This window comes from Pteropus medius, unplaced genomic scaffold, assembly GCF_902729225.1.
Source record: "Pteropus medius unplaced genomic scaffold, Ma_sr-lr_union100, whole genome shotgun sequence".
In the NCBI taxonomy this organism is placed as follows: domain Eukaryota; kingdom Metazoa; phylum Chordata; class Mammalia; order Chiroptera; family Pteropodidae; genus Pteropus; species Pteropus medius.
The window spans coordinates 12,812,941-12,826,300 of record NW_024346667.1 but is presented as its reverse complement, the minus strand read 5'-3'; the positions used below and the strand labels follow the sequence as shown (position 1 = coordinate 12,826,300).

Sequence of the window (13,360 nt, the reverse complement as noted above, 5' to 3'; positions counted from 1 at the left end):
TATTCATCACTGTACCCCTTTAGGGTCAAGTGAGGACCTGAAAGGTCACAAAGTCCCCATAGGTGCCAGCTGGACATTTTCCATGTGCATGCACCATCTGCCCCCAAATTTTAACTTTTCCCCGTTATCTCCTGGACATTCCCTGATGGCTATTTTTAGGTCTTCAGCTGATGTCAGGCAGAGTTCCTCCTCTGTGAATCATCAACAGAGTTCCTGACCTCACACGCAGGGACTCTGGCCACCTCACCTTTCCAGGGACTGCAGTTTCTGTCTCAAAGATGAGAATCCACTAGGGCTGGTGGCTCCGACAGCACCACATGCTTCTCTTCCTTGCATCTATGCCACCAGGCATTCACAAAACCTTCCCGTCATCCTCTCAGAGCAGTTTACTTAACCTTATTAAAAGGATTATCCACAAGGGCCACTCTACAGGTTCTGTGTAGGTTGTATCCACCCTGCTCACCCTGTCCCTCACTTCTCCAGAGCACTTTTAACCTCAGTGCCATTTGCTGGGTCCCTCAAGCGCTGAAGCAGAAGCAGGAGCCCAGGATTTGCCTTATGGCCCCTCCACTCTCTAGGGATGCGACAGTAAATGACATCCTGACCAGAATGAAGAGAAATGAAGGCTGCCATACACCTGAGAGGTTGCTGCGAGGGGCAACTGAGGCAACGTGATGCAAGAGAAACCTTTTTGTAAATCGTAGGAGCATATGCCCACCAGGACACAGACCAACCTGGGGACGACAGGTGAGAATCGTGGGCAAGATCTAGGAGCCCCCGAGATGTGCTGGGGCAGACTCACCCAGGGGTAAAATTGAAAGGCACTTTCCCCAGAATAGAGCAGAACTGTATTCTGGGGAAAGTGCCTTTCCCCATGTGCTCTTTTCCCAGTTCTGCCCCCAGAGTGGGAAGAATATGAAGGTAGACAAAGAGAAATCACAGCAACTGATAGAGAACAAAGTGCAGAAGAGTATGGCTAGAAGCCAAGCCAGGAGAAATATCACAGCGGCCGGGGGGAAACTCAGCGAAGGGTGTCGGAGGCTGTATTAGGGTCTTTGAAGGCTTTTCTTTGGGGGGCCACAATAACAATAATAAGAGCTATTTCTGAGCATTTACCATAGGCAGGTACAGTGATGAAAGCCTCACGTTTACTATTTTATCTAAACCTCCGAATGAGCCTGTAATATATGTGCATTAGTACGCCTATTTTACAGGTGAAGAAACTGAGGCTCGTCAGCAGTCAAGCAAAGTGCCCGAGATCATACCTTGTGGGAGAGAAGGTGCTTGAATTTGAACACAGGTCTATCCGACCCCGAAGATCTTGCTATTATTCACTTTGCAATAAATGTAAGTGTGTAACTGTGTGCTGGCTCTCAAGGGAGACAGAAGGAGAAAACCATTTCCATCAGAGGCAAGAAGACATCTGGGGTCCAAGGCTGGGGTGCTCCCTTCAGCGGAGCTCTGGGTGAGCCGGCAGCAATCACATGCTCCAGATGTCTCAGGCCTGCACCCTTTTCCATCATCCTCACGTGTGCTGCGAGATTATGTTGGGAGAATACAGTGTCCACAGCCAAAGATAACCTCCCCTCCCACTCCGAAGACAAGTCCTCAGAGCAAGAAACGTTGCTTTTTCCCATCCATGCTCTCTCTGTCTCTCTCTCTGTCTCTCTCTCTTTCTGACTTCTCTACCTCTATCTTTTCCTGTCTGTCTCTCTTTGTCTCTTCGTCTCTGTCTCTCTCTCTCTTCACACTCTTACACTTCACTTTCTGCCGAATCGGCAGGCGTCTTGTCCTTCATAAACTCACTTAAACACCTAACAAAAAACACAGAGACACCGGTTCAGTTCCGGGAACCGCTTAGGCAAGTGCGCCTCCTAGTGGGGACAGATCTCGCTCGTCCTTCAAGGGTTGGCTCCCGCCTCGCCTTCCGCAGGCAGCCCCGTGGGCAGCAGGAGGTAGAGGAGGGGAGGTGCCGGCCTTGCCTAACAATGTGCCTCTGAGAATGTGCGGGGTTTTCTTTTGTAGTTTCTGCAGGTTGTCATTTGCATGTCAGAACTGGAAACAGCCACAGGCATGAGCTGGCCTTGCAATTCCAGAACCTGAGCGGCAGACCAGCCCCCAGGGATCTGTAGCCAGCCCTGCTGGAAAGGGAACTTCCAAACCCCACACAACCCATCCTCGTGGTTCCCAATCCTGGCTGAACATCAGTGCCCGCTGGGAACATTTCAGATGTGCCAATGGCCAGGCCCCACTTAGAATCTTGGCACTGGTATTTTCGAAATGTGCTCTCTCCCCGTGCTGTCCTGCCACGTCCACCCTACCATGATTCAACTGTGCAGCTGGAGTTGAGAACCCCACGGGGCTAAACGAGGAATCGCTTAGGGCGCTGAGGAAAGAGTAGGATCCTGCCTTAACTGCTGGATCACAGGGAAAGGTCTAGACGCCTGTGTTTTACAACAAGAAGCGGAGGTGATTTTCATGAATAGTGACGTTGGCCAACCACTGGGTGACCCTCTTTACCTTTGGAGGAAGGCGGAGGGGTCCAGGGAGGTGATGAGCCAGCCCCAGGCCTTGCAGCTCCAGGATGGCCAGGGAGGCGGGGAGAGGGAGGCGGGGAGGACGAGCCTAGGCCGGAGGCCCAGGCTGTGAAGCCGGAGGGAGGGTCTGGTTTTCCAGCATGCTGGTACCAGCTCCCCCGCACCCGCCCCTACCTGCAAAGCGCCCTCAAGACCCCTCAGGTCCCCTCAGGGCCCCTCAGGGCCCTTCTTTGTGTGCCCCCTGGGCTCAGGTTCCTGTCTGTCTGGTGACCCCTTGGCAGGAGCAGTCGACTCTGGAGTCCTGCGTTCCAGCTTAGTTCCCACCATCACATCCCTTCGCCCCAGGTTCTGAGCCATGCAGCGCCAATTCCCAGAGATTCTTGGGGGGATTGGGGTGTGGGCTTACCCCTAGTTGAGCGGAGGCTGAGCTATGTTTTTTTTTTTTCCTGAGAGACTCAGCAGCCACCTCCCCGCAAAAGAGCCCTTGATTCCCAGGGGAGGTCACAGGCAATTCTCTGGTGTCCCCACTGCCCAGAAGACAGGGTTCTCTGCCCCTGGGGCCCTCTGCCTCCAGTGTCCTAGACTTCCTGGGAGAGACCTGTCCAAGCCCCAACTGAGCACATGCCCCCTCCTTAGGATCCACCTGAGAACTGCTCGGGGAGCCTGCTCGACCTGCCTTTGCAGACACCCCCACTCTGAGAGTGCCATGCTCCCTACATGGCACTTAGGGCAGGGGTTGGGGGTGAAGAATGGCTTCAAATCCGGGGTCCAGCCCTGGCCAGCTAAGAGCCTCTAGGCAAGCGTAGTGGGGTGGAGTCTCTTCTGTTCCCTCATTTGTGGGAAAGAGCAGAGACATAATAATAGCAGTGGAGCCTCCCTCCCTCCCTGCCAGGGCTGTTTGAGAATCCAGACTGTACTGGAAGGTACTCTAGAAACAGCACGTACTCTTCAGATATGTGTCCTCCCTTGCCTAGTTGCCTCTGTTCCCCCACAGAGGCAGCCCCTCTAGTTCCCCCAGCCCATCGCCCCACCTACGCTGCTGCTACAGTCCCACAGCTCTCCTTGGCTCCACAGCTCCATCCTGCTGCCAATGGGCAGGCAAGCTCTTTGTGCCTCGGCTTCTTCCTCTGTACATAGAAGGGAGGGCAATAGTCATACCTCTTTGTGTTGTCACAAGATCGGGGAAGTCACTACATGGCAAGTTGGTGGCCAGAGGTTCAGAGGGAGGGAGGGACGACTAAGTGGAGCACGGGAGATTCTGAGGGCGCTGAAACTATTCTGTGCGACAGTGTAATGGTGGAGACATGTCATTATACATTTGTCCCAAACCACAGAAGGATACATACAACACAGAATGAATCCCATGGAAACTATGAATTTAGTTAACAATAATGTGTCAAAATATTCTCATCAATTGTAACAAATGTCCCACACTATTGTAAGGTGTTAATAATAGGGGAAATTAAGGGGCAAGGCTGAAGGGTAAATGGGTTTCTCTGTACTTGCCTCTTATTTTCCTGTAACTGCTCAAAAACCTATTATAAACAAAAAGCATCACAAATTGGGAGCCTCCCTGAGCAGTGCAGACCCTCTAACGTTCTGGTGTTATCATTCCATTGTCACTCGCTCATTGTTTATGTGCTTGGTAATTGGAGCCCCCGGCGCTGTTCCTTCCTCTGTGAGCCCCCAGCGCGCGGGGCTCGCCCTGTCAGCTCTGGCCGCCTTCCTGTGCCAAGGATCCCGGGACTCGGCCCCGGAGGCCAAGGATTCCTGAGGTGAGGGCGCCACCTGCTGCCCCGCTCAAAGGCAGTGACAGTTGGATCTGGGCAGTTGTTCTAAGGCTGGGGACTTGGTTTCCACCGGAAACCCAGTGTCATCCGCGAGTCCCTAGTGGCAACCACTCGTGCGCCCACATACGTCACCGATACGATTTCCAGGCTTGTCACCAGTAACAACACGGAAAAGGTCAGATCTCATGACTTTATTATGGCAAAGTCCCAAAGCGCTGGAGCTCAGTCTGGGGCAGGGCTCCCAGCTCAGAGCCTGTGCAGGTGGTCCCTTCTCAGAACCCACGTCTTGAAGGACCCAGTTCTGCTTCTCGGTGGCGGAAAGGGAGTCGCAGGGGGGGGGGCGGTCGCGCAAGTGGGAGCATGGCACTCCCCGTCACCTGCGCCAGCACAAGGGAGCCTTATATGACGACAAACACATGAACATCTTACCAGGGTTAACTACTGTAATCCTTATGAGGAACATACGAGGTAGGTACTATAATGGTACTTCCAGTTGTACAAAGGAAGAAGCGGAGGCACAGAGAGGCTAAGTAACTCGCCCAAGGACACACAGCCAGAGAAGGGTGTGACTGCGGTTGTATCCGGCTCAGAGTCCAAGCTGTGACCCACTGCCAGGCCGCCTCTAGTTTCATCTGAGAAATAGGGGTACCAATCCCTCCCTGCCTTTCCAGCCTATCTGGAGCTGGAACAAGAGTCACAAGGTGAACATGCCTCCAGTTCTGTGGGTCGGGCCACAGGTGTGCGTCATTCCGGAGCTGGGATGCTCTGACTCCATCCACCTGGGCGCCCCGCAGCGCCGACACATCCCCCGGACCGGCTAGGGCTGCAGCTCATACTGGCGCTCGGTGGCCGTCTGGAAGTCCTCGAGCACTGACTGCAGGAACTCGAATGTGGGCCTTTCCTCTGGCCGGCTCCGCCAGCACTCGGCGATGACGCCGTGGTACAGCTCCGGCGGGCACGAGTCCGGGCGCGGCATGCGGTAGCCGCGCTCCAGGCAGCGGATGACCTCGGGGTTGTTCATTCCTGGAGGCAGAGGGGACACAGAACAAGGCTGAGTGGCGGCAGAGGCCACGGACACTGTCTCCTCCCTCGCAGGTCGCCTGGCCGCCCACCTGGTGTCACCTTTAAATATTCCTTTATTCATTTTTCATTGCTTGAAGAACCGCTAGAAATGAGGCTGGAGATTTTCTCTTTAGTGCCGACAGTTCCTCTGCGGATGGGACCCGAGCTGGCTTCTCTGAGGGTGGCCCACCACAGCAGAAGCCCATCTCTCATGGCGCAGGTTCTCCCCGAAAATGCACTACCCAGCTAATTAGGAGAGACCCTTGACATGGGGCTGGGGCTGGGGTTCTGTAATCAGGGTGTGGCTTTCGGGAATACACCGAAGGTAGAAGGCCAAGTAAGGGACCACCCGTCTTCAACTGAGAACAAACCAGTTGGGAGTCAACTTGAGTTCAGACTCAGACCCTTAATTAATTCTAGGTTTGGGGACTCACTGGAGGAAGGGGACACAGCCCTGTTGCCCAGAGCAATGCCGAAGGAGGGAGTAGAACCCCCGCCTTCAGACTGGAAATGCCTGGGTTTCTGTCTCCACCAAGGAGATCCCATTCTTACACACATCGAGGATGAGCTGTCACGGCCATCCCAGGACAGCAGGGAACTGCAAGTTGATTCAGATAAAATTGCCTACCTGGGTAGGGGACCCGCCCATAAGTGATGATTTCCATCAGGAGGATGCCAAAGGACCAAACGTCTGCTTTGATAGTGAACACCCCAAAATGGATGGCCTCTGGGGCGGTCCACTTGATGGGGAACTTGGCCCCTGTGGAAAAAGTCACGAGCGGCTTCGTGAGACTGTGACCGACTGACCTTCCGTGCTCTCCCCATCACCCCCTGCTCTTCCTGCCCCCCCCACGCCCCGAACTCCTTGCAGGTTTGCCTGCCCTGCATGACAGAGATGCATCCAGGGAGACACTGAGACCCACTAGGACACATGACCAGGCACATACAGACACTGGCGGCCACAGCGCAAAGGGACAATATGTACACAGATGCCACCCCGTCACCCAGGGGCTTCTCTGGGCAACCACTATGTTTCTATCTGGACAGAAGTGTCCTTTGCCATCTGACATGGGCTTTGCTAGTCACAGGACACCAAAGCCTGGGCATGTCACTTTAACTTGCCCCTGCCTCAGTTAATTCTTCCCTGTAAAACGCAAACTATGATACACGACCTAAACGCCACCACAGGTTACAGTGAGGAGGGAATTCAGAGCCTGCTGCCCCTCAAAGCCCTGCAGATGGCCGCAGCCAGGTCAGCATTCCGAGCGGACAGCACAGCCCAGCACCTGGCTCCCTCGCGCGCTGCCTGGCTTTCTCTGGCCACCCCCCCACCCCGCCCGTTCCCTCAAGTAATGAGCAATAGCAACCCTTCTCCTATATCGACTGATCAATACGCTCAGCTAATGTGGCTTTCTAGCCTGCTTGATAAGTGTATTTGACCTTTTCAAATCCTATTATGAAGAGGGTTTTTACTTTAGTTATGCTGACAAAGTAAACCAGAGGGCTCTGCGGAAACCGTAATTCAGGTGTAAGGTTTTTCGGCTCACGTTTTAAAGCATTGTTTTCCAAAGTGTGTCCTGTGAACCCCTAGTTCTGTGGGAAGTTAATAGACGATGTGTGGAAAAAAGTACTTTGGGCTCATATTAGTTTGCGGGGGACCAGGTGAAGCACGTGTATACTGTTCCTTTGGTGCAGGACTTCTCATGCTGGTATTCATTGAGAATCTCTAAGGCGACGCTGGACGGACTTTGCAGTATCTCCAAACCTACTTCATCACAAAGTCATTCCTCAGGAGGCACTAGTGCTCTGCAGAGCACATTTAGGGAAATGCTCATCTAGCTGGCGGGGGGAGGCCAGAGTTGTGGAAACCACACAGCTCTCTGACCTCTTCACACAGGGCTCTGCTGTGCTGTGACGAGCTGGGCAGGGTAAGGCCCAAGGCCTCCCTGCGGTTGGGGGTCTCTGCTTACCCTCTTGAGCGGTATATTCACTGTCGATGATCCGGGCCAAGCCAAAGTCACCGATTTTGCAGCACAAGGTCTCGGACACCAGGACGTTGGCTGCCCTGAGGTCGCGGTGAATTGAATTCATTTTCTCGATATACGCCATTCCTTCAGCAATCTGACAGAACAGGCCACACAGGGAAGGACAGCATGGGGACCTCCATACAAGGATGAAGCCCGCCCAGCGTACCCTGAACAGTCCCCATAGGGGAGAGAAAGGCCTCTGCCCATCCCTGCCACCAGCCTGTCTGTAGAAGCAGCCTCCATCCCCTCACAGCCTGGAAGGGGAAGGAACGCACGGGTGCTTCTTTTTGTTTTGTGCTATTACTTTCGGAGGTGTGTAGAGAATGGTGGTGCTGCTGGAGAAGGGGCCGATTCTTAGGTGGAGTAGAAAGATGGCTTCGACTGGTCCTCTACTGAACAAACTACAAACCACAGTTCCCTAAAAGCCCAGAAAGGCAGACACGGTGTCATCAGAGCTAGGGGCTACCTGTATCCCTCACCCACATCTCCCTTCCTTCCAAGTGTCTACAGGAGAGGAAGACAGCAGAGTGAAGGCAGGAGAAAAGGCAGGTCTCTTGTCACGGAAGGAGAAGGAAAGAAGGGGGTGCAAGGAGAGCAGAAGGCAGGAGGGAAGGAAAGGGTTTATCTCCCTGGCAAGTTGGAAGCTCTGTTCCTGGAGCAGGGAGCCCCGGGTTGGAATTGTTGGCCCCTAGCATGTTGCTTAAGCTCCCCACAGGGTCACTGAACTAATTGGAACATGGACAAGGGTCTCCAGTGGAGTTGAGGTAAGAATTAAATGAGTCACGTGGCCAAGGACCTAACCCAGCACTGCTCCATGGTGGGCATTCAGGGAGCGGGGGCAGAATCTGTCCTCCCCCCTCAGCGCTGGTACAGCAGTAGCTGTGCTGCTCGTGTGGCTTTTAGTCAAAGAAACTCACTCAGAATTTATTCTCTCCACTTCCAATTGATAGATAAAGAAACCGAGGGAGAGAATACAAAACTAGTTTATCTCCTCAGACCTACTACGGCAAGAAGCCAGCACTAGAATTGAGCCCGCCTCTCCTTCTGCTGCCATGTGTATTGATTCATGAATCCATTCACTCATTCACTCATTAATTTATTCCTTCACTAAATCATTCCATCAAAATACATTTTAGTGGTATGGTATTGTGGAGACCATAAAGCTGAATCCCAAACATCTTATATCTGGACAGCATTTGCAAGCACTCATCCCGTTAACAAATACGTATTAAGCAGAACTAGAAATACTGGGGGCGGAGAAGAGGGGTGCGCAGGTTAAGTAGCACCCAGAACTGCTTTCAAGGAAAAGAATCTACGACACATGTGCTCACGAGAACACACGAGCTAAGTGCTCTCTAACGCTTTTCTGTCCAGGGAAAATTTACTAGAAATGACACTTGACTTGAGTCATGACCACTGATTAGGATTCTGCCAGGTGAGAGGAGAGCCAAAGGCGTTCTGAGCAGAGGGGATAGCCCAGGCGAACGCTCACGGGTGTGACAGGCCGTGGGCATCGGCTGTGTGGCTGCGAAGTGGGGCACCTGGCGTTGTGGTTGGAGGGGAGATTTGCATTTCATCTGTAAAGCAGGAAAAGGAGCGCCCAGAGGGGCGCTGAGTGTGTGTGCGTGTGCGTGTGCGTGTGCGCATGGTGGGTGTAAGCATGATCAGAACGTGGTTTAGAAGCTGTTCACCTATCAGCAGGTTCTGATTTGGGGTTTCTTAACCTTCAGATTCTTGACCACACCTAAGTATAAACTCAGGTGGCTTTTCATATCTTTTGCCCCTGGGTGACCCAAGATTTCCCAAGGGATTGAATATGAGACAGAGGAGAGCGAGAGGAGAGAAAGAAAGAAAGAAAGAAAGAAAAAAAAAAGGAGTGCGCAGGCTTATCGCTCTTATGTGGTTTGAAACCAGTTACGAACACTAATTTTCCAAGACCACCTCGCCAGCTTCCTCAAAGCTCTGCTCACCTCAGTGGAAAAAGGGTGCCATGACATCAGTTCCTACACTGATCCGAAAAGCAGATAAGGGCAGCAGAGGTGGGGAAGAGCGGAGTGGGGCGAGGAGAGGTTTCCTCTCTGCAGCCGGATGCGTGCGTGTGTTTACACGTCTTACAGGTTGACCACAGACCAGAGATTTTCTGCTGAGAGTTCCAGTTTTAACAGACACACACACTCGGGGCCACCAGATGAGTTTTTCCGCCAGTTAGAGCAGCCCTCAGCTAAAATCCCCAGGGAAGAAAGATCCCTCCTCTCCATTTTCCCACCTGCTACAGAAGGCAACACCTGAGGAAGAAATGAGGTCACCACAAAATACTTGCCTGACATGTTAAATGGAATTTTTTGCAAACTCTCTGGTTTCCCACGCCAACTGTTCTCCCTCTCCTAGTGATAGAATCCACCTCATGTCATCATGGCTGCCCAGAATAAAGACTACATTTCCCAAGCTCCCCTGCAGCTAGGTATGGTCAGGTGACAAGATGGCCAGGAAAATGTAAAAGCAAGAGTAGTGAGTGACTTCAGGGAGGAAAGTGGGCTTTTGTCCCCCCTTACTCCCTCCCGCTGGCTGAGAAGAGGACAAGATGGTAAAATGTGAGCAGCTACTTTGGGCAATCAGATGACACTCTAAAACACCAGGCAGATAGAAGAAACCTGGGTCCTTGTGACTTTGAGGGGCAGACCCACCTATTGCCCCAGACTGCCCATGTTTGGATATTTACAAATTTAAGCCATTATTACTTTGGGTTTTCTGTCTTTCACAGCCCAGCCTAAATCGAATTCATACAACCTCTAAATAGTCCATTTTGTTAGGCCCCAGAGTAGGGCAGAGAGGCCTGGGCGCCTATGGGGGCATCTGTATTCTCAGGCCCCATTGTCCTTGGTAGCTCACAAACCTGGGCTGACATGTCGATCAGTCTTGAGAGGGACAATCTGCTACCTTCATCTGTCTTCAAGAAATCCAGCAAGCATCCTAAAGAAAGAGAAATTGCTACTGCAGTTCTGCAAATGACCCTACCCTGGTATGCCAGCCTCCTCCAGGTACGGGCTGCTCTCCACCAGGGGCCGGAAGTAGGTGGTGCTCTGTCAGATCTTTTGTCCACAAAGAAATTCACCCACAACATTAGAGTGCCTTCTGCTTTACGGAATTCCAACCTTGGTCCTCACAGCATCCCAGGAGACAGCTAATAGGCTTCCAGCTGCTCACAGAAAGTAAAGTCTCAGCCAAATTCAGTGTCATGTAGCCAGAGAGCCAGGAGCAGAACCTGCTCCTCTGACTCTAAGTTTAGTGCTCATTCCTGGCATGACATTCTTGCCCCCTTTACCCTATGTTGGTAGAGATTCTGCCTCTGAGGAGCAAGAGTGCAAAGAAGCGCACAAATGGAAAGACCTGTCTCCTAGGGTTTGGCGCAGGGGACAAATGCAGCTCCTCTGTGGCATCTAAGAGCTGAGAGGGATGCCCTTCTGAGGTATAGCTGAGAAGTGCGCAGGGCAGTCATTGTGTTCCAGCTCAATATGGTGACGTTTAAGAAATTATATTATCATGGCACCTTTGGATCCTAAAGGAAGCAGTGTGTGGTCAGTGTCACAGAAGGGGTGAAAAGGAGGTCAAAGGCTGAGGCCTGACCCCAGGCCCACTGCTCAATGAAAGCTTGGCCGCACTGGACCTCAGAGGCCATCTCACCCAACCTCTTTTCATTGCGTTGTAAAATGTTCACATGGTTGTAAAAGGTCTCATGGCTGGTAAGTGGTAGAACTGGGAATAGAGCCATCTCTGGATGCCCAGCCTTCTGCTCTTTTGACTTTGCCTTGCTCTGTCCTCCCCAGTGGGTATCGAACAGCGCCAGGCACAGAAGACACACCAAAAATATTAGTTGAAGTGCTCCTGAACCAAGGACACAGCTCTGCAGAACAATTTACCCATCTTGTTTCTCGCCATCCACCCCTCCCACCCCCATGCATGTGGAACACCCTAGATGCCCAGGACGTTGGCTAACTGATTCAGCCCATGGCTCAGCAGTCCCCTGCAGAAGTCCCCTAGCCAGGCAAACCCACGGAAGCAGATGGGCCTCCGCCTTCTCAGCTCCGTCAGCCTGGACCCTCACCCCGCCCATCCCCGCCTCTGTCTGAGGGACGCAGCCCCACGTGGGGCACCACCTCTGGCCATGTACTCGGTCACGATGTAGATGGGCTCCTTCGTGACTACGGCGTAGAGACGGACCAGCCTCTCATGCTGGAGAGTTTTCATCAGGTTAGCCTCGCCCAGGAAGGCCTCTGGGGACATGGTTCCCTCTTTCAAGGTCTTGATGGCCACCTTCGTGTTGTTTTTGTAATAACCTGACCCAAGAGAGGGAGTGAGGTGGGGGGAGAGAATGAAGAAGCCATTCAGAAGACCCAGAGGTTGTGGGAGGTGATCCTTTAACCAAAATCTATATGAGCTTCCAGGAGCCATCTACCTGTAGCATACACACTGAGCTGAACCTGCCCTCCACCCCCCAGGAAGTGGCCCTGGGCTGGAATGTACAGCTCCTGAGGATGCTGAATGTGCCAGCTTATCTTGCAGGATGCCAGCCTGTGTCAGTCCCCTTCAGGCAGTTGAAGAACAACGGTCTATTACCTTGTCTATAAAATGGGTATCGTAGCCCCTGTCCCTTCTCCCTCACAAGCCCAGATGGGGAAGCAGGACGCACTGTGCGAATCCTGAGCCTTCCGTGCTTCGGGACGCAGGGCAGGGAGAGAGGGGCTTCTCTATGAGCAGGCCACATACTCACCCATCCAGACTTCACCAAACTGCCCAGACCCGAGTTTCCTGACCAGCCTGAGAGACTGCCGGGGGATTTCCCATTCATCCTGGGCCCAGGGGTTCTGAGGAGCCAGGTTCACACAGGGTTGGGTCAGCCTCTGGCATAAACCATCCCCCTTCTCTGCAGTAAGGAAGCAGAGTTGGTCAGATTGGCATCTCTCCCTCGGGATTCACAGTTGTGTCCCCCCACCACCACCCCACATACACACTCTGCTCTTTGCAATTGTTTTGCATAAAGCAGGCATGCTATCATTGACCTGTTCTCTGTAAGACTGAAAATACTCGTTACTCTCCAAGTGGTTGCATGCTTAGCCAGGAGAGGGGATTAGGTACACAGACTTTGAATCACTATTATTAACTGTTGTCAACTCCTTGGGTCCAGCCTTGGGATAATCTCCCCTCCCCACTCCCCGCAAAGATAGCACTAATGAGTCACAAAATTTTGAGATCTTAGCAACAGAGAAATACAAGCACGTGCCCGCATTAGACACCCCTCTTCTTACTGGAATAGTACTGCACCAAATCCTGGAGAGCGGGGAAGGTGACCCGGGGGGAGATGTAATAGCCCCCTTCATCTAAGGAACGGATCTTATAGTGTTTGATCATCTCCCCCTGGGCGGTCACGTCCTTCACAGACAGGGAAAAGGCACCTGGAGGGTTAATAAAGACACATGCATGAGAGGTAAGGCATGTAGAGGGAAAATCAGGATTGGGGATTTGGGCTTCATTTCAATATCTTGGGAAAAAGTTCCCCAAATCCTCCTCTCTATTTGACCATGTCCATCCTAAGTTACCTTTTCCTTCATCTTAACCTTAGCCCTCTTGGAAGCCTTCCCTATCATCTCCATCTCACTGTTCTTGATGTTCCTCCCAGAATATTCCAGAAGTCAGCCAGAAAACCCCAGAACCCTGGAGCAGAAAGGTTGTTCTCTTAGAACCCTTCAGGGGCTTTTTGCCATGGAGAGACTAGGAAGTTGATTTATTGATTCATTTACTCTGGCTGAAAAGGCTGATTCTCCCACATGCAACAGCCAACCGCAAACTCAAGCACCCATGCCCAGGCAGGAGAGCATAATGAGCTATTTCTCAGGGGTTCTGTTCACATGCATTCCCATGTCTATGTGTTTTGTCATCTATGTTAATG

General features: G+C 52.4%; 1 protein-coding gene across 1 annotated transcript in view; it reads right to left on the bottom strand.

Moving 5' to 3' along the window:
- Window positions 1–4,508: 4,508 nt before the first annotated feature.
- Window positions 4,509–13,360, bottom strand: part of BLK (BLK proto-oncogene, Src family tyrosine kinase) — a 48,766-nt gene continuing 39,914 nt past the window's right edge. Inside the window, exons 7-13 of the mRNA XM_039876074.1 lie at window positions 12,720–12,866; window positions 12,185–12,337; window positions 11,571–11,750; window positions 10,310–10,386; window positions 7,360–7,510; window positions 6,018–6,149; window positions 4,509–5,350 (exon numbers count right to left, since the gene is read on the bottom strand). Of these exons, the coding sequence (XP_039732008.1) occupies window positions 5,145–5,350; window positions 6,018–6,149; window positions 7,360–7,510; window positions 10,310–10,386; window positions 11,571–11,750; window positions 12,185–12,337; window positions 12,720–12,866 (1,046 nt within the window). The 3' untranslated portion in view covers window positions 4,509–5,144. The remainder of the gene's footprint in view (window positions 5,351–6,017; window positions 6,150–7,359; window positions 7,511–10,309; window positions 10,387–11,570; window positions 11,751–12,184; window positions 12,338–12,719; window positions 12,867–13,360) is intronic.